A 25,560-nucleotide genomic window follows, 5' to 3' on the forward strand; every position below is an offset into this window, starting at 1 on the left:
TATACTGAATCATTTAGGGAGTAACACCAGGGAAAAAAAAAGTCTGCACATGGTTAGTACAGATACAGTTTGGGGAGAATGTTTCCATCCGTGGTTAGCCGAGTCTGGATGCACAACCTGTGGATGGGAAGGAGACCGCCTGCATTTTTCTTCTACAGTTTTCCTTTGCTCCCTTCCCCGGTCCTGCCATAGAGTGGTATGCGTTCTTTCTTGGACCTCTGAAATAGCTTAGCTGGTCCATCTTCCTTCCATCCTTCCCTTCCTCCCTTTTTTTTTTTTAACTTTTATTTAATGAATATAAATTTCCAAAGTACGATTTATGGATTACAATGGCTTCCCCCCCATACCGTCCCTCCCACCCACAACCCTCCCCTTTCCCACTCCCTCTCCCCTTCCATTCACATCAAGATTCATTTTCGATTCTCGTAATATACAGAAGATCAGCTTAGTATACATTAAGTAAGGATTTCAACAGTTTGCTCCCACACAGAAACATAAAGTGAAAAATAATAGATGATTTTTTTTAAATGATGATGAAATCAGATCAGACCTATTGTCATGTTTAATCCCAGTGAGAGTCAAGTTGGGAGTTGATAATTTCTTTTTTTTTTTTTTACAGAAGATCAGTTTAGTATACATTAAGTAAAGATTTCAACAGTTTGCACCCCCATAGAAACACAAAGTGAAATATATTGTTTGAGTACTCGTTATAGCATTAAATCTCAATGCACAGCACATTAAGGACAGAGATCCTACATGAGGAGTAAGTGCACAGTGACTCCTGTTGTTGACTTTACCAATTGACACTCCTGTCTATGGCATCAGTAATCTCCCTATGCTCCATGACTGGTTTAATTCTGTAATTATCACACAGTTATTCTTAAGTGTTGAAAATTAACTGAAATGTGATCCCTGTTAAACATAAGAGTGGGAATAAGAGAGGGAAGAGATGTATAATTTGGGACATGCTCAAGCTGACTTGCCCCAAATGGTAGAGTTAGAAACATACCAGGGGATTCCAATTCAATCCCATCAAGGTGGCATGTACCAATGCCATCTCACTATTCCAAGTGATCAATTTCAGTTCACAATTGATCATAATGAAAGGACTAAGAGTCAAAGGGAGCACATAAACAAGTCTAGTACCTGCTAACACTAACCGATAGAATAAATAAAGGGGAGAGTGATCCAACATGGGAAGTGAGACACTCAGCAGACTCATAGAATGGCAGATGTCCTAAACAGCACTCTGGCCTCAGAATCAGCCCTAAAGGCATTCTGATCTGGCTGAAAAGCCCATGAGAGTATTTCAGGCATGGAAAGCCAAGACACTCTGGCAAAAGATCTCTGTGAGTGAGATCCCAGTGGAAAGAACAGGTCTTCAAAGAAGGAGGTACCTTTCTCTGAAGGGAAGAGAGAACCTCCACTTTGACTATGACCTTGTCTAAACAAGATAAGAGTCGGAGAACTCAGAAGGCTTCCATAGCCTTGGAAACTCATGACTGGAGCATAGGGAGATTACTGATGCCTTCCTCCCTTTTGTTCCCGCTCCAACATACGTTGTGCCTTTTATCGCCGCCTAATCAGTTTTTCTACAAAACAGCTCTTACTAGTGTTTATGACCTTTCCACAGTTCCATCTTAGGGACAGAATAAAATCAGAGCCACAGCCTGGCATTCAAGGCTTTCCACAGTCTGATGCTTCCATCTCTTTAAAAAAAATTTATGTATTCATTTGTTTGAAATGTAGAGTTACACAGAGAGGAAGAGAGAATGAGAGAAAGAAAAAAAAGAGTGAGTGAGTGAGTGAGAGAGAGAGAGAGACCCTCCATCAGCTGGTTCACTCCCCAGATGGCTGAAACAGGCTGGGGCTGGGCCAGGCCGAAGCCAAGAGCCTCTTTTCCAAGTCTTCCACGTAGGTGCAGGGACCCAATCACTTGGGCCATCTTATGCTGCTTTCCCAGTTGCAGTAGCAGGGAGCTAGATAGGTAAAGGAGCAGCCAGGGCTTGAACCGGCACCTATATGGGATGTCAGCACCACAGGTGGTGGCTTTACCCTCTGGCCATACCACCCCCTTCTGCTGCCTTTTCAACCTGACAACCTATGCCCTCCCTCCACAGTGCCCTGTGCACCAATTTTAGTGAACGACTTCAGTTCCCTGCCCACGCCTCTTCATACAAGAGGTGTCCTGTATAAGCAGTTCTGGTTCCTTCACCTGAGAACCCCCTCCATTCCCGCCATCATTGTGTAATCATACCCCACGCTTTAAGACTACTCGCTGATTTCCAGCCACTCGTCCCTCCACCAGCTAAATAACTTGATCTTCCTGTGTTCACACTGCAAGACTTCCTATGTACCTAATATTATATAGCTGTCTAGCGAAGACTCTTTCTTCCTACTACATCATAAACTCAGTGAAGATGCGATCTGGGATCCGCCACTGCATTCTCCACAGTACTTACTATAATATCTTAGAATTTCCAAGAAAAAATACACAGAAGTGCCCAAATAATGATCAAGTGACCTGTATCTGAATCCCAGGGCATTTTGATGTTCATAAAGTGGGTACGGGAATGGCACTGTGGCACAGTGGGTTAAGCTGCTGCTTGCACTGCCAGCATCCCAGATTCGAGCACTGGTTTGAGTCCTGGCTGCTCCACTTCCAACCCAGTACCTGGTAGTGCACCTGGGAAGGCAGTGGAAGATGGCCCAAGGGATTTGGCCCCTGTCACCCACACGGGAAACCCAGATGGAGCTCATGGTTCCTGGCTTGTGGTTGAACCAGAACTGGCTATCATGGCCATTTAGGGAGTAAACCAGCAGATGGAAAAAATCTTTTTCTCACTGTTCTCTCTGTCCCCTCTGTCCCCACTGCTGTCACTCTGCCTTTCAAACAAAATCTTTTAAAAAAATAAATAAATAGCCAGCGCCGTGGCTCAATAGGCTAATCCTCCACCTTGCGGCGCCGGCACACCGGGTTCTAGTCCCGGTTGGGGCGCCGGATTCTGTCCCGGTTGCCCCTCTTCCAGGCCAGCTCTCTGCTATGGCCAGGGAGTGCAGTGGAGGATGGCCCAGGTGCTTGGGCCCTGCACCCCATGGGAGACCAGGAAAAGCACCTGGCTCCTGGCTCCTGCCAGGATCAGCGCGGTGCGCCGGCTGCAGCGGCGGCCATTGGAGGGTGAACCAACGGCAAAGGAAGACCTTTCTCTCTGTCTCTCTCTCTCACTGTCCACTCTGCCTGTCAAAAAAAAAAAAAAAAAAAAAAATAAATAAATAAATAAATAAATAAAGTGGGTGTAAAACAGGCTGTGTTCACAGAGCACCCCTTCTATGTTCTCCTAAGAAAGCTTCCCATTGGTTTCTCTAAAGCCTTGCTGAATGGCACCATGGCTGGGGCTTCCCTACCAAGGCTTCTTCAAGTCCATTAACTCTGTTCTCTTCTCATTAGTACCAGGCAGCCCCCAGCTCCCCTCCAGCTCACAGGTGTCCCTGGCTGTGGGCTCATTCCTCTTTCTCAGAGAGCAGGACTAAAAAATTCTGGTTGCTGGGCAATTTTTCATAAAAGAAATAACAAAAACACTGTATCACAGTTGTTTCTCACTGAGAATACTGATGTTACTCTATGTAGCTTATATTCCAAACACACTGACAAGCATCTGAACACTGATATTTGGTAGAAATGACAACAAAATAAACAGAATTTATCTTTCACTTTTCAACTGAACTTTTAAACTTAGAAATGTAATTTTTTGATGAAGGGAAGACACGATCTGTAGCTTGAAGAAAAGTTGTTATATACCACACAATTGCACTTCCAATAGCTGCAGACAGGGGCCAGCGTTGTGGTGCAGCAGGTGAAACCACTGCCTGTGAGGCCAGCATCCCATATTAGTGCCAGTTCAAGTCCTGGCTGCTCTTCCAATCCAGGTCCTTATTAATGTGCCTGGGAAGGCAGTGGAAGATGGTGCAAGTGCATGGACCCCTGCCATCCATGTGGGAGTCCTGGATAGAGTTCCTAGCTCCTGGTTTTAGCCTGGTCCAACCCTGGATGTTGTGGCCATTTGAGAATTGAATCAGCAAATGAAAGATCTCTCTCTCTCTCGCTCTGCCTCTCAAACAAATAAATAATTCTCTGCAGCTATTTTCTAAGTTTATTTTTTAACTGTTATTTAAATTTTTAGAAGTTTCTTTTAGTTGTTTCAGAGGTAGACAAAGAGAGAAACAGGGAAACAGAGAGCTCTCATCTCCTGGTTCACTTGCCAAACGCCTGCAACAGCCCTGGACCCAGAGACCGAAGCTGCGAGCTAGGAACTCAATCCAGGTCTCCCACATGGATGGCAAGGACCCAGTCACTCAAGCCATCACTGCTGCCTCCAAGGGGATACATTGATGGAAAGCTAGAATCTGGAGCTAGAACCAGGAATGAAACCCAGGTATTTGGATATGGGGCCTGGGTATCCCAACACGTGTCAACCAACAAGCCAAACACCCGCCCTAAGACAGATACTTAAAGAGAACTTGTACCTGGAGTTTCAACTGTGTCCTGCTTTTTGGTTGTTCCCTTCGTGTTGATCTCACAACTTACATGATAGAACGTGAAAAGCAAATGATGTTTCTGATGCAGGTGAATGGGAAGCTCAATTTTCATCTGTAATGACAGAGAAATTACACATGACATTTCTGTTTTCACTGTCTAGCTGGACTGTCATTTCATTCAGTTTCATCACAATGTTAAGTATGCTTCCTACACACAGGCCAAGTGGCCCAATAGTAGATACCATTTCCATATATTCCAAAAGGTTTTCTGGTCATTTTCAGTTTGACAACAATTACCTCCTGAATCGTGAGGGCTAATTTATTGTTTTTGCTGGGAACTCCAATGGATTCTCCTAGATTCCATTTTGCCACAGGATTTTTCTGAAACACTTGATCAAAACCACATCTTCACAGTCCAGGGACTCTGTGTAACCCAATCTGAGCTAATGAACATACCGCATTTAAGATGTGCATTAACTTTGAAAGGATACTGTCTTTTCTAAGTTTTTGCTCTCCTTTACATGAATAAAATTAAGCTTTCACAAATAAAAAAATTCACTATGTTATTAGAGTATCCACAAATTATAGTTTACATACATTCCTCTAGAAGAAAAACTCAGCTTCACTCTTAAAAAAAAAAAAATTTTTACCCATGACACATAAACTTAGTTAAAACTTCAAGCTTATAATGAAGTATCTCAAGCAATTTTCAAGTCAGAACTCAGCTGAATGCTTATAATGCATGACTCCTAGAAGTATGTAAGAGACAAATTACAGATTATGAATTTAAATGATTTCATACACAGGCATATGTCCACATAGTGTAGAGGCAGACTCATTGTCTCTCTCTCCCTTCTCTTCCTTTTCTATCACTCTCTCTGTCCCTTGCAGTCAATATACAGTGAATGATTAAAAAGTCTGTTCATTTCAGGCATCCTAAAACCACTGTGGGTGACTGACATCACATGATGCAGTTTTCTGCAGTAACCAGGGTTGGTTCTAGAGATGCATATATTAAACAGCTTGGTGATGGACATCTGGCCCAATTATCATTCACATGAGGCATGCTTTCTGTGTTAGCACTAATGTGTGTGGTAGGTATATTTCACTATGGCACATGCCTATTCATAGCATCCAGACCATCTGGGTAACTAATGCTCTGCTGCACATAAATATGGGCAGACACCCCTCCCTGGGTGGCAAACGCAAGGCACCACCACTCTCCCCCTCCCTGCTCCCAGCAAAATTAGACCCATTGGATGGAGAAAGGAACAAGCCAAGTCTCAGACTGGGACATAAGCCTTCTATATAACAGCACGGGGACCTGGGGAGGTCATGGCAGCAGGGGGATGGCTTCAGATCAAGCCCAGAATGGAGGCACGAAGACAGCAAAGCACAAACAGCAGAGTGTCTGGCCTGGGATGCCCATTCCTGGGTCCACAGAGACAGGCAGGAATCAACAGCAGTGTACCGATTTGGGGAAGCCAGATACCTATAGACTATAAGTGGCTGGGACAGAGACACTGAGGAACATTCTGGGAAGTAAAGAAATTGTAGAAATAGAGAGATAGGCAAGAGAAGCAGAGATGGGGTAGAGACAGGCTCAGGAAGGTGCATAAAATAGGAGTCCACATGCACCCCTTTATCTGCTTGGCACTGGATTCTGCAGACCCAGCTGTGGAGTTGTCTCTCCAAGTATTTCACTCTACCAAGTCGAAGCACATCAGGAAAGAGCTAGATGGACCTTCAGAAAGTCTCTTCTGATTTGTTTATTTTATAAAGCTGAGGAAACGGAAACTCAGAAAGGAGGAGAGAATTGCTCAGTGTCACAGAGCTAGGAGGGCCAGAACCCTTGCCTCACTCCGGCATTTATTTGTCTCCTCCATTGTTCTTTTGAGTTGGGGAACCCCTTAGATTTGTGAGCAAATCTGCCACGGCCACCAAAGGGCACCAAGCATGTTGTGGCCCTTGGTTTCGTTGTGACATTTTCTGTTTTCACAAAACAAAACGATCAGGGATTACAAAGGGCAGATTAAAGGGTACAAAAGATTCAAAGAGAAAAAGAGTAGTAACTCCTGTGTTTTATAAATGTCAGCATGGTATGTTTTTTTACCTCATCGTAGAATTCTGGGTTTTGGTTGTGGTGCGAGACAACGGCATAGGCATTGGTGGTAAACACGGACCCCGCAGGTTTTCCATAAATACACTGCAAAAGAAGGGAAAAGAGTCTCGGCTCAGATGTCTGTAAGTGTACAAGACCATGGCCAAGGCCACCTGGCTCTCACCATGAGCCCGTCAATTCCGAATCAGTGACACAGTCACTCCAGAGACCACCGTGGACAACACTTGTCTCTCCGGATGCATTTCAGTGTGCACCCATCCAGGAAATGCAACTCCAAACTACTGACAGTAAGAAGTTGTGCACTTATAATCATTTGACAGGGAAACAGTCTCAAACCAGGCCTTTCAAGCTTCTATCACATTATTTGTGTTTAACACAAGGGTACTTCAAAAACGTCACATAGAAATGGAGCAAAGTTCATTTTGACGCAGAAATCAACGGAAATCCAATGCACAGATTTTTCATAATACACATTCTCCATGAATTTTGAAGACCTCAAGAAGCTCCACCTTAGCCAGTCAGCAACATCTGCTGGGTGGTCATTGTGCAGGGGACAAGGTGGAACGTTCTCTTGTTGGTGTTGCTATTTTTAAGCCAACAGACACATTCTTAGCCTAAAAGACTTAAGAATTGAATTGTCTAGTAAGCTACAGGCGACTTTACTGTTATCGCGCATTTTTAAAATGTGGCACTTTATGAGTCACATTTTGAAAATCACTGGCTTTCTGTTATGCCAATAAAAGAAACATAAGGCTTTCTGTGGTTCCATGAAAAGATCCGATTGCATTTGTGATGCGAGTTTTTCACTTCCGCGGGCCTAATAAAAAGGAGGATGAATACGGAGTGAGCATGCCAAGGGATGAAGTGCCTCACACTGTCACTTCAATGCAGGCCTGTTGGGCCAGCTAAGAAATGAAATCAAGACTCTATATGTGTGCACGTCCAATGCCCCTTAAATACATTTCTGAAGGCAATTTGCAAGAAGTGCTGAGGGGCAACGTAAGATTCCTTAATTCCAAAAAAGAATATTGCATGGGAGAAAAGAAACACTTCTTCTCATTTGCACTGAAGGGAGAACCAGAGAAAATACACTAAATTTGAGGCAGTTAAACGTTCATTTAACTTACATTTCTCTGTGAGAAAACAAAAGAAAACAAAACAAAAACTTCTTTTCCAAGGCAGGGACTATTAAGCATTCAATGACGTAGGGGGCATTTTAGCCACTCACCCTAGGTGGTTTGGGTCTAAGACTAGCCACCCCTGTGTTTGATTTAGGCTCAAACCAGAAATGGGGAGTCAGATAAACACTGTGCAATGGCTGGCTGTCCTACGAATTCCCTTTCAGGTCTGATTAATGAGCAAAAGAGCAAGCTGGAACACCCAGCTCTGAAGAGTAAAAAAGGTAAAGGCACTGCGATGTGACAGGGCTTTAAGGATTGCTGTATCAGGTAATACTTAGATTTCTGCTTTTCACAGATCACAAATCCGAGTCTGGAGACACCATTTGGCCAGACATAGAGGAGAAGTCATATTTCAGATCAAAGCAGTCATGTTGTGCTTCTGTCAGCACAAAGCCTGTTCAGATTTCAAGGAGAAAGGAGTTCACAGTCTCCTGATGGAACCATTATAAGCTCAAAGGTCCTAAGAAAATGATCTTGCGATTGAGCATCAGAGGCATGCAGAATCAAAGTGGAGCAAAACCCAAAGCCTATACAGAACCTTGCCTACGTGTAGACCTATGTATGCCCCCCACCCCATTTTGCTACTCACTTATATTGAAATAAACCCTCCTAGTTCATGTGCAAAAGTAGAAAAAGAAATATTACATTTGTCACTTCGGTGCATTTTCTTTGTGGTGTTTAAACAAATCAAACTGAACGCATGAGAACACCAAGTACCAGTATCTGCATCTCTACCATCCCTACTAAAACTGCATGCTTATCAGTATCAGAAACGAACCTTTAGAGCGCAAGCATCACTTTCATCGGAATCCCGGAATTCCACACAGACAGCAATGTTCCTTGCCTGAAAGGATTAATCATTCAAAGTGACTCATACAATCAGAAGATTACAAATAACATTGCTACTCCAAAAATGTACCGTTTCTGCTGTTTACCTTGGCAAATGTCTTCTGGCTATCGTATTTTAATTGCAAGGGATATACATACAGATGGTTTTTGTAAATAGTAAATGGATAGCAATATTTTGTCATTTCTGGAACAAATTCTTCAACCTCCACTGTAATATTTTGACAGTTCTTTTCGAAAGGCTTTAGGGGCACATATGAAGAAGTGATGCAATCTATAATAGGAAAAAAAATTGGCAACAATCATACAATTTAACAACCCTTAACATCTTCCTGCATTTATAAAAATATACATGCACTGTGTGCTCAAAGCATGATTTAAAAGATAGAGTTCTTAGTAACTGACAAAAAGTCACACAACCACTTTTAAACTCAAAAGGATAGAGGATGGAGTAGCCTCGTGCCAATTTCAGTGGAACTGTTCACACCAGACATGGTTTGCTATTTCATTCTCAATGTTGAATCATTTGCCAAATATAACACATCATAATTTTGACAAATTTAAATTCTGCAAAGAAATCCAGTGCATTTTCCCTCCTGTGGTTGCAATTTAGCTTTCACTGCAGATTTTCATTGCTATCAGGGAAAGAAATAACAGTTAATTTATGCTTCCAATTAGCTCACAGCAAGTCACTTTTACAAAGTTCACTTGTTGCAGGTACAAGTTTTCACCTAAGACATAGTGGAAGCCTTTTGAAACTGCAGATATTACGATGTGTTACAATAATACATGCCATATCCCCAAATGTGAAAAATCCCAGGACTCAGAGAAGTTAGGCAGCATATGTTACTGAAGTCACCACTGCAGTAAAGATTCACATACGTAAGGGGATCTAAGACTGCAGAAGGAAGACACAGGGTGAGTCAGACCTGCAGACACGGCACTGTCGGTTGGCTTTGTTTTTCTCTGACTGTTAAAGCAGTGCATAATTATTACAGGACATCTGTAGATGAGAGTAAAGGCACAGCAATGATTTATCACTCGACCACCCAAAGATAACTACTGTTAACATGTGGGTGTATTTTCTTCTAATCCTGCTTCCAGGCATATAGTAATATAAAAATTCAACCATATGTATATGTTCTATTTCCGATATTTACTCTGATGTCTTCTTCCAGAAACTATAAACACCAGTTTTTAATGGCTGCATAAAGGTTCATGATTCAGTTTCCCATGATTACCTTAACCATACTGACGGTGTCAGCCTCTAGTTGTTTCCAATTTTTCCCCAATGTAACTAACACAGCAAAGAACATCTTTGTGCATAAACTCCTATATGCATTTCAAATGATTTCTTTAGGGAAAATAATCCCTTGCACTCTTGGACGTTTTAAAATATACATTGGATACCACTCTCCTGTTCACAATCCTTTAGTGACTTCTCATTAGACGTAAAATAGAATCCAAGCTTTTAAGGCATTATCTTGATTTTTACAATTCCCTGTGTGAGCTGTTTCCCCTACCTCATCTCCTTTCTCCATCACACAGTATAGTGAAGCCACAAAGGCTTTCTTTCTGCTTATTCCAACCAAACACACTACCACCTCAACCCTTCACAATATATGTGATGTCGTCAGTCTGGAATGTACAGTCCCAACCACCACGTGCGGGTTCCTGCTGCCTCTTCTCTTCCCGATTGTCAGAGATGTCTTCTCTGGCCACCCTCTGAAAGCAGCTCACTCCTGTCATAAGCTGAAATCATTATTTGTTTGTTTGTTGGCTGTCCCTCCTTGTAGACCTTATTCCTTAAGTTCGGGGCCGGTGCTATGGTGTAGCGGGTAAAGCCGCCACCTGCAGTGCCGGCATCCCATGCAGGTGCCAGTTCGGGTCCCGGCTGCTCCACTTCCCATCCAGCTCTCTTGCTATGGCCTGGGAAAGCAGTAGAAGATGGCCCAAGCCCTTGGGCCCCCGCACCCATGTGAGAGACCCGGAGGAAGCTCCTGGCTCCTGGCTTCAGATCTGCACAGCTCCAGCTGTTGTGCCCAATTGGTGAGTGAATCAGCAGATGGAAGACCTCTCTCTCTCTCTCTCTCTGCCTCTCCTTCTCTTTCTAACTCTGACTTTCAAATAAATAAATAAATCTTTTAAAAAATTCCTTAAGTTTAAAGCACCTCATAGGTACTTAACAAATATTTACTCAATAAATATTTATTTAGTCAATGAATAGATATGTAGAACCTCAGAACTGGATTACTTTATCATGGCTATCTATTTCTACTGCCAAACTATACTCCAAATTTGTGGTAGATCATGGTGCCAGGCCAAGACATAGCCAGCATTAGATGGTTTCATTGTAAGTATTTTTGTAGGAGTGAGCATTTAGCCTAGTCGCTAAAACACCTGTGTCCCACATTACAGTACTTGGCTTTGACTCCCAGCTCTGGCCCCTGACTCTAGCTTGCTACTCATACAGACCTTGGCAGATAGTTGGGTTTCTGCCACCCGTGTAGGAGACCTGGATTGAATTTCCACCTCCTGGCTTTGGCCTGGCCCAGATCTAGCAACTGTGGGCATTTGGGTAGTAAACCAGTGGATTGGAGCTCTTTCTCTATATGTGTGTGTGTTTGTGCCTCTCAAATAAACAAATTAAATTTTGATTTAAAAAATTAATAGATGACTTAAAAACTTTTTTTAAGGGCTGGAATTGTGGTGCAGTGGGTTAAGCCACCATCTGCAACACCAACATCCATATCGGAACACTGGTTTGAGTCCTAGCTGCTTTGCTTCTGATCCAGCTCCTTAGTAATGCACCTGGGAGGCCAGTGGATGGTGGCCCAAGAACTTGGGACCCTGCCACACACATGGGAGATCTAGATGGAGTTCCAGGCTTCTGGCTTTGGCCTGGCCCAGTCTTGGCCATTACAGCCAATTGGGGAGTGAAACAGTGAATGGAAGATCTCTTTCTCTCCCTCTCTATCACTCTGCCTTTCAAATAAATAAAAAGTAAACTTAGAAAAGAAAAAAATTGTGAATCTGATACATCATAAGCATCTTTTTTTAAATATTTATTTATTCATTTGAAGGAGAGTTAAAGAGAGAGAGAGCTCTTTCATCCACTGGTTCAATCCCTAAATGGCCACAACAGCCAGGTGGTGACTTAATCCACTACATCACAGGGCCAGCCCTTTGTTTTATTTTGTACTAGTGGAATTACTCCTCAGTTTGATTTTTTTTTAATTTTGTTTATTTATTTGAGAGGTAGAGTTACAGACAGAGGGAGAAACAGAGAAAAAGGTCTTCTATTCGCTGATTCACTGCCCAAATGGCCGCAACAGCCAGAGCTGAGCCAATCCAAATCCAGAAGCCAAGAACTTCTTCCATTCTCTCAAGTGGGTGCAGGGGCCCAAGGACTTGGGCCATCTTCCACTGCTTTCCCAGGCCATAGCAGAGAGCTGGATGAGAAGAGGAGCAGCTGAGACTAGAACCAGCATCCACAGGGGATGCTGGCACTACAGGAGGAGACTTAGCCTACCAAGCCACAGTGCTGGTCCCAGCTTGACTGTTTTTACATATGTACTAGCTACTTCATTTAAAGTATTTTTTATATTTCTAAGAAAAAATTTTTTTATATTTAAAAATTTTTTGTTATTTGAGAGACAGATAAGACAGAGAGCAAGCTCCCATTTGCTTGTTTATTCTCCAAATGATCACAATGGACAGGGGGCTGAAGCCATGATCTAGGAACTCAATATAGGTCTCCCACGTGCATATCAGCAGACCAATTACTTGAGCCTTCACCAGGGTCTCCCAGGATCTGTATTAGCAGAAAAACAATCAACAGCAGGGGCTGTGGATCGAATCTGGGCACTTCACCATGGTAAGTGGGTATCTTAACTGCCATGACAAACATCTGTCCCTAGCCGCTTCATTTTATATCCTGCAAATTATGTTTTGTGTCTTCTGTTCATTTTTCTCCTAGAATCTTAGATTCTGATGCTTAGACAAGAAAAGAAAATGTCCTCCTTTTTTGATCTCATGGCTAATGACAGAAGCCAAAATTCACCTAAGGAAACAGGCAGCAGCAGAAGACTTGGGCACACTTCTAACGTCATATTATGAAACAGTGTATGACAAAATCACTTAATTTACTTCCTAATCTAAGTACTCACCACACGTGTATAGGGTCAAATAGCGTCCCCTGAAAAATTCATGTCTACTGAAACCTCAAAATGTGCTTTATTTGGTAATAGGGTCTTTGCAGATGTGATTAGTTAAGACGAGGTAATGATGGATTAGGGTAGGACTTGAATCCAACACATGTGTCCTTATAAGAAGGCCATGTGAGGACAGAGGTAGGCATTGGAGTGATACAGCTACAAGCCAAGGGATGCCACAGGTAGTCAGGAGCTAGGAGACAAGGAATGATTCTTACCAAGAACATTCAGAAGGACTATGGCCTGCTCAATACCTTGACTTTGGATTTCTAGCCTTCAGAACCATGATAGAATAAATTTCTGTCAGCCTAAGTGTCCCAGTTTGTAATGCTTTATTACAGCAGTCATAGGAAACTAACACACCACCTAAAACTTGAAAAGATAAGAACCTGCGATTTGATGGCCGGCGCCACAGCTCACTTGGCTAATCCTCTGCCTGCGGCGCTGGTACCCCAGGTTCTAGTCCTGGTTGGGGCGCCAGATTCTGTCCTGGTTGCTCCTCTTCCAGTCCAGCTCTCTGCTGTGGCCCGGGAAGGCAGTGGAGGATGGCCCAGGTGCTTGGGCCCTGCACCCGCATGGGAGACCAGGAGGAAGCACCTGACTCCTGGCTTCAGATTGGTGCAGTGCGCAAGCTGTAGCGGCCATTTGGGGAGTGAACCAACGGAAGGAAGACCTTTCTCTCTCTCTCTCTCTCTCTCTCTCACTGTCTAACTCTGCCTGTCAAAAAAAAAAAAAAAAAAGAACCTGTGATTTGAAAATAATCCTAAAGGTTTATTTGCATTATGTTTGTTCTTACTTGATAAATCCACAGGAACACATTCTACTGTGATGTTTAGCTGCCCAGGAATAATCTGCAATTTGGTCTTTTCTGGCCTAGGTATAAAATAAGAATATTTTAGAATTTAAAATCATGATTACAAACACATTTGTTACACTATATCCAAACTTAAAATTTTAAGTGTTCAGTTTTCCCCATTTACTATTCACATTTATCATTAAGAAATGGATAATTCATCTAAAATGCTCATTTCTCATAGTAACGTCACACACTTACTTCTTGTATTCTGAGAGCAACTTGAGAATGTCTTCATTTGAAAGCTTGCTACTGTCTTGTTTATATAAAGGAGAAAATCTTCCATCCAAATCCAGTGAGCCTTGAATATCTTTGAAAACGGGTCTAGAACAGCAGTAGAAAAGTTTTATTATTATTATTTTAAAAAGTCTAAAGTATAGATAAATTCAGAAAACATTAGCACTGATGGGAATGTAAAATGGTGAAACCACTTTGGAAATAGCTTGGTAGTTTCCATATAGTTAAGCATACATGTACTCTTGGATTCTACAATTTCACGCATAAGTGTATTTCCATGTGGCATATGAATGTTCATAGCAGATTCACTATAGCCCCAAATTGGTAATAACTTAGATGTTCATCAGCAAGTCAATGGATAAACAAACTGCATTATAGCCATACAATGGAATACTACTCAAAATGAACTGATGCACATAATGATATGGATGAATCTCAAAAATATACTGAGCACAAGAAACCAAATACAAGACTCTATACTGCATGATTCCAATTCTATGAATGTTTAGAATAGGGGAAATTCAGGTACAGTGACAAGCAGATTGGAGTGGGATGATTTGAACAGGGGCCTGAGAAAACTTTCTGAAACCACAGACAGGTGGTAGTGGCTACATGACTGTACACTAACTGGCGAATTCATCCAGCTGGACATTTAGAAGGTGTGCATTTTATCAAAGCTAAAGTACATCTCTAGCATGTTGATAAAAATCACAGTAGAGGGGTCAGCATATGGCCTAGCCATGAAGACTCCCCTTGGGGCACTTGCATCCTATGTCAGACTGTCTGAGTTTGAGTCCTGGCTCTGCTCCTGATTTTAGCTTCTTGCTAACGTGCACCCAGGCAGCCAGCAGGTGATGGGTCAGGTAGTCGGGTTCTTGCCACCTATGTAGGAGGCCAAGATTGGGTTCCCAATTCCTGGGCATTCAAGGAATGAACCGGCAGATGGAAGTCTTTTGGTCTAGTCTCTCAAAAGACTAATTTTTACAAATAGGATTGAAGTTGAGAGAACCTCTTCAATGATCTTTAAAAAATTAAATTGGATCTTAAACATAAATTTACTTGGAGGATTTATAATATATATGTAGATTCCCACATATGAATTTGAATTATTCCCTCCCTCGTCCTCTTCTCCCCTTTTAGGCACCTATATTACTAATAAAATGGGAAGTCGTGCATAAGCACCCAACACACATGAAGGAATTATAGCCAGAAGCATAATTCCTTCTGGCAGAGCCTCTGAACACATGGCTACAGGTATTAACCCCATTGTTCTGACTTCTAATTATGCTTCCTTTATTTCTAGCCAACAGGGTTTTTATCATAGGTCTTTTAAAATACTCCAGCCACACCTCCAGAGTAAGCTTTTGCTACTGCTGACAACCAAAATGATTCAGGAAAGAAAAAGAACATAATGCCTGATTACAACTAGAGAATAAAAGTTCTAACTTTGAAAATTTTAAACTTAATTTTTTTTTTAACTCTAGCAAAAATGGTTATCACGCCGCTTACTGCTCAAGCTGGAGAGGGAGGTAAGCCCCAGAAGTCTAGATGGGCCTCTGAAGCTGGGTGCCTGGCTTCTGACCCCTGCTCAGCCATGTGCTTTGGGAACCTGGGCAAGACTATCTTTTATGAACGTCTGTGTCTCAATTTCTTCATCTCCAAGATGGGAATAACAGTAGCTCTCTCTTAAGAAAATACACCCTGAACATGTAGCATTGTGCTTTGAATAGAGTTAGTCTTGAATAACTAAGAATAATAACACCAGCAGCAGCCACAACTGACTGTTCAGGTTACAACATTACCTGTACGCTTATGTTAATAAGCCATATTTCACCTGCTAAGACCACTTACACATATCACTCTCCCTGCTCTTTGCCATTCACCTATCCCTTGGCTATCTTTTCTTTTCTTTTTTTTAAAACCAGTGTGCACAACAAGGATAATGGTGTCTTTCCATCTACCAACATAAAATACATTTTGAGACCTTCCACAAAATGAAATGATTATAAATAGTGACAGAGAGATGAGTTAATTAACTTAGAATCTCCTACCCTTATGCTAGTCCCCAGCACCCACTGAACATAATTGATTGAATTATTCAGAACATGGTGCCCTTTCCCCAGGAGTTCCAGTGAGCCGTACAGGCTGTATCACAAACAAGCCAGTGAACCTGTACTTCAATGGGGGGAATAAGCAAGAAACATGGTTTAAGTCATCACTTGCAAGATTTGGCTAAAATAATGTAACCTAACATAAGATATGAAGTATAGATAACACATGCTTCCAAATAAAAATATACTACCCCCAAAGGATTGGCTCAATCTGTCATCAGGAAGCAAGAAACTCTATTAACTAATTAATTACACACGTGCACTTAATGACTGCATTCTTTGTCAAACAATTTTAGTATATGTTACAGAATTATTTTAAAATAGTTTTTTGAATCACAAATCTAGCCAACTCTGAAATAGTGAGTACACTACTACGATTCATAACAATCCATGGGTTTCCAGAGAAAAAAATCCATTGTTTTAGCAAATAGGCTCTGCTTTAAGATGCAGTCAAATTAAGTGGAGTCAGATCAGTAACCTAAGTCTAAGAAAATTTCCCTAAAGCCAGACATATGAAAAAATGAGAGGGTCTTTGATGCATAGTAAGTTCTAAGAAGGCATTCTTGTGTCCCAAGTGACCCGGGATATCAGGGCTCTTTTACAATGTTCATGAAAAATGCATATTACAAAAAATTATGCAGGGATGTAATCATTTGTGCCCAAATGAATTTTTAATTCTATAGTCCGTGAACTTTTTGAAGTTCTCTCATGTAACTGGCTTACCAGCAACAGATAAATGCTGGTAAGGACAAGAGCCCTCAACATCATAGATTGAGTGTGAGCAGAAGGGTCAGGATTATATTTTCACCAACCTGGCAGCCCAAGCAAAGGGCATTCTGTATTGTCCAAGGCGGCTACACACTTGCTTAGCTGTCCTGTGCACCTTCTGGGCCGTCTACGGTCAGAAATAAGAAGACAGGCTCATATTTGTTCAAATCACCATGGACCCACCCCAAACAAATATTATCATCATGCTCTTAAAACCACATACATGAAATACCTGAAATTTGTTCCTTTTTTGTAAGAGAAAAAAAATTTTTAAAAATAATTTCCCCAATTGAGAGGGAGTGGGAAAGGGGAGGGTTGTGGGTGGGAGGGATGGTATGGGTGGGGGAAGCCATTGTAACCCATGAGTCGTACTTTGGAAATTTATATTCATTAAATAAAAGATAAAAAAAATAATTTCCCCAATTTACCAATATCAAAGATCAAAAATCTAGAAAAATGATAGAAACAGCCACAAATAAAACACAAGAAACTACCCAATTCCCCAAGACCTTTCTTAAAAGGCGGCTTTGTGTTTGGTCATTAACAGAGCCTTTACCATTGTAATAAGACAGACAAAATAAATGTCAGACATGGTTTGCACCAAAGACCTCTAAGCATATTTTAGTTTTTAACATGTATTTCTTTGCACAAAGCAAACAGCTGCTTATCATTCTTGGGAGAAATCTGCTTGAGATACAGTTGACCTTTCCACTCCCAAGATAAGGAGCAAGAGACCCAAAGCCACTGCAGTTAGTCTAGTGTGGGCAGGAGCTGCACTGTTTGCACAGGCACTGCGAGATGACAGCGGGAGATTAACTGCCTATAGAGTCTAAGCAGGCTGTGAAATGCTGGCTGGACGCTTATCCCAAGGGATACAGAATGCTGGAGGGCTTTTATCTATATCATGGAGACATTTTTTTTTTTTCACACAAATTAGTCAGATGTCTCCCTCAGCATCTTCTATGTAATAAACACTAACTGGAGATATAACAAACTGTTACAAGCGATAGAGCGCCACTTCATAAATAACACAGCAGCTACAGTGCCATTACAGAGTTGTACCATGAGCCCTTTGCCTGTCCAGGCCTTCATTTTCTCATTTATAGGATGGGATGATGGGATTACAGCAATGGTTTCGACACGTTTAAACTTCACAATCTAGAAATTTATATGATGAAATATGATTACAGACCTCATGCTGTCACTTATGAACATTCGATGAAACCAAACAATAATTCCCTACCTTTTAATAAGAAGGTGCTTCAAAAATTCCATGGAAAACAGAATTAAAAGGAAAGTTTATGTTGGTAAAAATATCTGAAATTCGTGCACTGTTTTGTTACAATACATACAGTTTTCATGAACTTTTTGAAGACTTCATGGAGTTAAAAAATAGTCTGAACCAACATAAATTTCTCTTTTAATTCCATTTTCCAGGAACTTTTTTTTTTGAAGTACTCACAAATGCCAGCATTTCCTGAAAGAAAGATAGACATCCCATCTAAATTGTAGGAAGGACGAACAGAATAAAGGGTATTTTTCAAGGTAAGTATATTTAGCTCCAGGAAGTGCTCAGTGTCTTTCTTATTTTACCACAAGAGTAAATCTGGGATGGACAGGCATTGGGACTGGCACCTGGGATCTACAGGACCGGATCATCGTCTCTTTTGCAACGCAGACAGGCTACGGCTGAATGTAGGGCTGCAAGTAGGGAAGGAGTGGCTATTGCCAAGGAGACGGTGTCAGTTAGCAGATGCTGCCTAAAAGCTTTTAGCTCTTATTTTGATAAGCAAGCAGAAATCAGATTGTCATGTTAACAGAACACAAAGGAAACAGGCAAAGGCGGCCAGATTCGTGTTTTAGTGTATACTTATGCAATCTATATACTCACACAGTATACAACCTACAGTCACATAGCAATAGTCCAATTTTCATAATCCACAGCATGCTCAGAGAATATGGTTGCTTCTTCTTGGGGGGGGGCACTGACAATGTTATTAAAAACACCAGCACAAGGTAAATTTTACGTTGAACTGAAATGTGCACAAATGATCTTTACAAATACCTTTACTGGGTCTGAATTTTTGATGTAGGGTTCCGCACAGTGTGTGATGTTCCCCTGCAACACCTTCTCGATTCTCGCAACTAGAAAAATTTCAGGATGTGGATTTGTCACTGAGAAAATTCCCTGGGGAAAAAAATTAGACTTTTTAATGTAAAGTCATAATGGCTTTTTAATGGCTGTTTGGTTAGTGATTCTCAGTAGTGTGTTCAGTATTCGAAGTTGATAGTCAATGTATGATTGTGGCCAGGAGTCCAGAAATAAGTAGCATTTCCTATTAGATAAATTTCCAAGCTCCCAATCTTCCTTTCAAAGTGGATTTTATATTTTGTCACCAACTTCACATATGTCAGTCCCCAAAGTGCAGGTGTCCTCATGGCTGTTTGGCCTCTTTTGTTTGGCTGTGTTTGCAAAGCGAGTTCTTAGAGCTAATTAACATAATGTGCATTGTTTGGCTTAATGGGCTTGTGCATTTCTCAAGTGGAACTAGATACCTGTTTTTAAATGTACCTGCATATGCAACTCTAGAACAGTTCCCTCACATTTAATACCCCCTGTAGCTAAGAGGGAAGAAACTATTTTGTCTTTGCTGCTCGGCATACCATAAAAACAAAATCCCCATAAAGAAAACAGCCCTTAGCTGCAGTTAAAGAGCACTGGTGCTTATCAATGTAAAAGTAGGAAACAGACTTCCAAACTGTCTCCATTCCAGGGCTAATAATGTCAACACAACCAAAGTTGTATGAGCTTTTCTGAATGCATGTGGAGCAACCATGTCATCTCCCCTATCCAGTTTGGCTGCTTCCAAATAGAATATCCTCTAAACAGCACACTAGTTGGTTGTGGCTGTCGCTTAAAGGAGAACCACACAAATGAATGTGAGTGGAAAAATTCATTGCTGGGTCTCTACCAAGTTTTGTTTTACTGCTTGGTATATTACCAACTTTGTTATTAAAGTGCTTTGCAGTTTTGAAAGCAGTTCAGACACATGATCTCCTTTGTTCCAGATACAACCCTCTGAGGTAGACAGGGCTTAACAGAAAATGCAGCCTAAGAGGTTAGTCATTCTCCCAAAGCCAAACAGCTTGTTAAGGAGCTCAGGTAATGGATGATTCAGCTTTGATTTCCAAGTGGCAAGCATGGAACGGACTAGTTAATAACTGCTCAGGAGTCGAACTTCTTAGGTTCAGGTTCTCACTCTGACATCTATGAGTTCAAGCAAGTCGCATCCTCTCCAAGTCTTGGGGTTCTTACCTATGAAATGAGGGTGATGATAGTAATTGTGACTTCATAAAGCTCTTGCACGGGTGAAATAAAACAATGCACGTTAGGTACCTGGTTCTAGTCTAACTAGGCTGGCCCATCAAAGCGTTAAAGTCACAGAACTTGGCTTCTGGTAGTGCTGTGAACACTTTTCTCGAGCTGTGAGCTGGGGCTGGCAGACTGCCTGACTGCCCTGCAGAAGGCGTGCTGAGCAACGCATTGCAAGTGCACTCTTACACTGACTAATTGCCACGTATCATGCGTCCTCTCATTCGGCCTTCATAAAGCCCTTGGATGCAGATACTATTCTCCATACGAGCCGCATGTTAAGAAATGGGCTCAGAGCTGTTTGTGCAGCAAGTAAACTGGTGAAGATTGGAATCTGGGCTTCCAGACTGCATAGGCTCCCAGCTGTCAGACTCTGAAGCTAAATTAGAACAGTAACACCGAGGCGTTTGGTGCAGCGGGTAAGACACATTTGGGATGCCCACATTCCATATCAGAGTGCCTAGGTTCAAGGCTCGGCTCAACTTCCACTCCATACTCCCGATATATCATGCCATGGGAGGCAGCAGGTGATGACTCAAGTACTTGGGTCCCTGCCTCCCACGCAGAGCCCCAGAAGAGTTCCCAGCTCCTGGCTTCAGCCTCGGCCAGCCCTGGCTGTTGGGGGTATTTGAGGAGTGAGTGAGAGCTCTCCATCTCTCCCTCTCTGCCTTTCAAACAAATAAAATAAATGAAAACCATTGAGAAAGAATACTGACTACTGTTATAAGCTGATATGCACTGAGTAGCTACTGGCCCCTATTCCCAGCACTCTAGGCATTTCCTTGCACTGAGGCCAGCAGTGAGGGTTATAATTTTAAGAGTCGACAACAGAAGAAAGCAGGCTGTGTTCACTTATTCGTCTGAGATCACTACACTACTCCTAGCAGCTACAGCGCACTGAGCAAACCTGGCCTATCCCAGCGTTCGGTGCTTTATGAGAACAATAGCCCTTGGTTAGCCTCTCACAGCCCCCGGAAGTAGGCACTACCATTACTTGCATTTTACAAATGAGGACTGTGGCGCAGAGATGTTCAGTTTTGAATTGACCTGGGATTCCAATGGCATGGGGGACACTAAAGTTGTTTTAGTTTTTGCCCCATCAGCTTCTAGGCATCTCCCCTGTCCATAGAATGCAGAAGTAGCCAGAGAGCATCCAGAAACCCCATATGGTGTTTTCACACAAACCTCTGGCACAGCCCTCCACCGTAAGCCAGGAAGCATGGTGATGCCTCCCACCCAAGGGGGACGCTTCGGTCACTGCCCCTCTCTTTAGAGATCGGGCCTGGTACCCCCAACTCAGTTCCTAGAACAAACATAGGGCATATGTTTGTTGTATGTCCATGTTATGCACTTCATTGTATTCTGATTCATGCTGTTTGAGTTCTTGCCAAAAGACCTAGATTGCAACTCCACCTGTACCACTACCAGCTACACAAGGGCGGGCAAACTTAATGTACCCGAGCTTCAGTTTCCTCATCTGCAAAACAGCAACGCTCACACCATTTCACAAAATCATTATGATTACAGAAGGCACCAATGGAAAATGTTGATATACAGGTGATATTTTTTAAATGTCAATTTGCTTCCTTCATCTACATCACAAGTTGAATGCCACCTGAAACCACAATTTAAACTTCTTGTAGTGAACGTACAGCTGAGTAGATTGAAGTAACAGTAAATACATCATCAGCATAAAAGGACTTATTTGATATTACGAAGGAATTTCTAAACATCTAATTCAATAATGGGTTCTCCACTACTTACAATACAGTACTTCTTCAATCTTTTTTACAAGTATCTGCCATCGAAGTGCAAGGTTCACATCATTGACAACTCGTCTGAGTAATTAACTAAAGGGACAACTTGGGGGAAAAGCGGCCATAGACCCACAGGCCCAAAAGGGTAGAGACAATATATGTAAAGAAGCCCATCTACCATTTCATAATTTTTGTCATTGACCATAAACTCTTTTTTTCTTTTCTTTTTTTAAAGAGAGGGAGACTGAAGCAGGAAGAGAGAAATTTTATACTGGTTCACTCTTCAATTGGTGGCAATAGCCAGGGCTGGACCACGCCAAAACCAGGATCCTGGAACTCCATCCAGGTCTCCCATGTGGGCGTCAGTGACTCAAGTAATTGAGACATCACCTGCTGTCTCTCAGGGTGCATATCAGAAGAAAGCTGGAAGCAGAGCTGAGCCTCGAACCCAAGTTCTCCAATATGGGATGCAGACATCCTAAGAGGTGTCTTGTTGTGTGGTTTTTTTTTTAAAGATTTATTTATTGGGGCTGGTGCTGTGGCATAGCAGGTAAAGCTGCTGCCTGCCATGCCAGCATCCCAAATGGGCAACAGTTCAAGTTCTGGCTGTTCCACTTTTGATCCAGCTCTCTGCTATGGCCTGGGAAAGCAGTGAAAGATGGCCCAAGTCCTTGGGACCCTGCACCCATGTGGAAGACCAGAAAGAAACTCCTGGCGCCTGGCTCCGGATGGGCGCAGCTCTGGTGGTTGTGGCCAACTGGGGAGTGAACCAGCGGATGGAAGACCTCTCTCTCTGCCTCTCCTTCTCTCTCTGTATAACTCTTTCAAATAAATAAATAAATCTTTAAAAAATTTATTTTAAAGTTAGAGTCAGAGAGAGAGAATCTTCCATCTACTGGTTTGCCCACCAAATGACTACAATGGTTAGGGCTGGGCCAGGGAAACGCCAGAAGCCAGGAGCTTCATCCAGGTCTCCCACAAGAGTGGAAGGGGCCTGAATATTTGGATCATCTTTTGCTGTTTTTCCCAGGCCATTAGTAGGGAGGTGAATCAGAAATGGAGCAGCTGGGATACAAACTAGTGTCCATATGGGATGCCAGTAGCATCACACGTGGTGGCTTTACCTGCTACACCACAATGCTAGTCCCCCAAATAATCTCTTAACTGCTACACCAAAGAGTCTGTCCTGAGTGTAATATTTCCCTCTGAAAAATCTCAATGCTTGGAAATTCTTTTGAGGAAAGAATTGAACAAATGAACTAAGATATATCCACAAGAATGTTCAACACAATATTTATGTTATAAAAAATTTAGAAATAGGCTGGCGCCGTGGCTCACTAAGCTAATCCTCTGCCTGTGGCGCCGGCACACCAGGTTCTCGTCCCGGTCGGGGCACCAGATTCTGTCTCGGTTGCCCCTCGTCCAGTCCAGTTCTCTGCTGTGGCCCGGGAGTGCAGTGGAGGATGGCCCAGGTCCTTGGGCCCTGTACCCACATGAGAGACCAGGAGGGGGCACCTGGCTCCTGGCTTCGGACAGGCACAGTGCACTGGGCCACAACGCGCCAGCTGTAGCAGCCACTTGAGGGGTGAACCAACGGAAAAGGGAAAACCTTTCTGTCTCTCTCTCTCACTGTCTAACTCTGTCAAATAAATAAATAAATAATAAAAAAAATTTAGAAATAGGCCAACTAGCTACATCAATGGAATACCATATTAGCCTTTGAAAATAACATCATTGGTCTACAGATATTGATACAGGATGGTTTTTTAAAAATTTATTTAATTGGCCCATGAGAGCATTTCAGGCATGGAAAGCCAAGAAACTGTGGCAGGAAAAATGTCCTACATGAAGGATTTCTGTAAGAACCCAGTGGAAAAAAGAAGCCATCAAAGAAGGATGTACTTTTCTCCGAAGGGAGACGACAACTTCCACTTTGCTTATGGCCTTGTCTAAATACTGATGGAGAATTTGGACTCAAGAGGCTCCCATAGGTGCCGGATTCTATCCCAGTTGCTCGTCTTCCAGTCCGGCTCTCTGCTGTGGCCCAGGAAGGCAGTGGAGGATGGCCCAAGTGCTTGGGCCCTGCACCCGCATGGAAGACCAGGAGAAGCACCTGGCTCCTGGCTTCAGATCGGCGTGGGCGCCATTGCGGGGAGAACCAACGGCAAAGGAAGACCTTTCTCTCTGTCTCTCTCTCTCACTGTCCACTCTGCCTGTCAAAAAAAAAAAAAGGCTCCCATAGCCTTGGCAGCTCATGTCAAGAGCCTCGGGTGGTCACTGACGTCATACATAAATGTTAATTTTTAAATTAACAACAGAAGTCACTGTACGCTAACTCCCCATGCAGGACCTCTGTCCTCAATGAGTTGTACTATGAGAATTAACTGTAAAACTTATTCTTAGGTTTTGTGCATGTGTGTGTGTGTGCAAATTGTTGAAATCTTTACTTACTTAGTGTAGAGTTGGTCTTCTGTGTATAAAGTTAATTGAAAATGAATCTTAATGGAGAATGGGACTGGGAATGGGAGAGTGGAGGAGGTGGGGATGCTAGGGTGGTATGGTGGGAAGAATCACAATGTTCCTAAAGTTGTACTTATGAAATTTGTACTCATTAAATAAGAAGTTTCTTTGGGAAAAAATTTATTTGAAGGGCAGTGATACAGAGAAAGGAGAGACAGAGACAATCTTCCATTCACTGTTTCATTCCCCAAGTGGCTGCTACAGCCAGGGGCTGGGCCAGGCCGAAGCCAGGAACCAGGAGCTTCATCCAGGTCTCTCCTGTGTTGGTGAGGAGCCCAAGCACTTGGGCCATCTTCCACTGCTTTCCCAGCACATCAGCAGAGAGCTGGACTGGAAGTAGAACAGAGCAGGGACCCGAACTGGCACCCATATGGGATGCCGGCACTGCAGGTTGGAGGCTTAATCACTAATCCATAGCAACTCTGCCCCAGCCCCCATACAGGATGATTAACATGACAGTAAATGAACACAATATGTATCAAACAGCAAAATATGTGATATGATAGCTTCCAGCCAGGTCAGAGGTCAGAATGGGTCCTTCTAATGGGGAGTCTCTGCCCCAGACAGGACACAATACAGCGGCATAGCTTTGACACAAGAAGTTCCCTGCCATTGCTTTTTCAGCAGAATCCCTGTATAATGAGCCTTCATGCTACGTGAAAATGACCTACTCATAGTAGACATGGCAGAGATCAGAGAATTAATGTAACGTCAGTTTTTTACTCAAAAAACCAACCAACCAACCTGTGGAAATGTGATGCCTTACTCAGAAGTATGCACATGGATGTCCGTCTGTGTGTGTCTGTGTGTACCTATATTCTATCTTCCTGTGACTCACATCATGGTCCCACTGAACATGTCACTTCGCTAATGTGTTACCAGCAGGTTTGCTGGTTTCCATTTTTCCACTCCAGCTTCAGTCACCAGAAAATGGACCAGAGACAGACCTCACAAGAATTGGAATGCCATGAAAACACAGGCCTGAAACCATGAAATAATGCCAGATGCTTCTGTTTCTTATTGCGACGATGCGAGCAAGGCT

General features: G+C 42.6%; 1 protein-coding gene across 7 annotated transcripts in view; it reads right to left on the reverse strand.

The window, feature by feature from the left end:
- Window positions 1-25,560, reverse strand: part of DOCK11 (dedicator of cytokinesis 11) — a 209,900-nt gene that overhangs the window by 98,711 nt on the left and 85,629 nt on the right. For 5 of the 7 annotated variants that reach the window (XM_089323800.1, XM_002720256.6, XM_051827332.3 and 2 more), the window contains exons 13-20: window positions 18,934-19,056; window positions 16,913-16,995; window positions 13,954-14,076; window positions 13,696-13,772; window positions 8,775-8,959; window positions 8,618-8,683; window positions 6,650-6,742; window positions 4,525-4,648 (exon numbers count right to left, since the gene is read on the reverse strand). In XM_089323800.1, coding sequence (XP_089179926.1) covers window positions 4,525-4,648; window positions 6,650-6,742; window positions 8,618-8,683; window positions 8,775-8,959; window positions 13,696-13,772; window positions 13,954-14,076; window positions 16,913-16,995; window positions 18,934-19,056 — 874 coding nt within the window. The remainder of the gene's footprint in view (window positions 1-4,524; window positions 4,649-6,649; window positions 6,743-8,617; window positions 8,684-8,774; window positions 8,960-13,695; window positions 13,773-13,953; window positions 14,077-16,912; window positions 16,996-18,933; window positions 19,057-25,560) is intronic. The other 2 variants (XM_089323799.1, XM_089323798.1) reach the window with 1 other exon arrangement.

The sequence above is a fragment of the Oryctolagus cuniculus genome, chromosome X (assembly GCF_051225735.1).
Source record: "Oryctolagus cuniculus isolate XC-2025 breed Fujian yellow rabbit chromosome X, ASM5122573v1, whole genome shotgun sequence".
In the NCBI taxonomy this organism is placed as follows: domain Eukaryota; kingdom Metazoa; phylum Chordata; class Mammalia; order Lagomorpha; family Leporidae; genus Oryctolagus; species Oryctolagus cuniculus.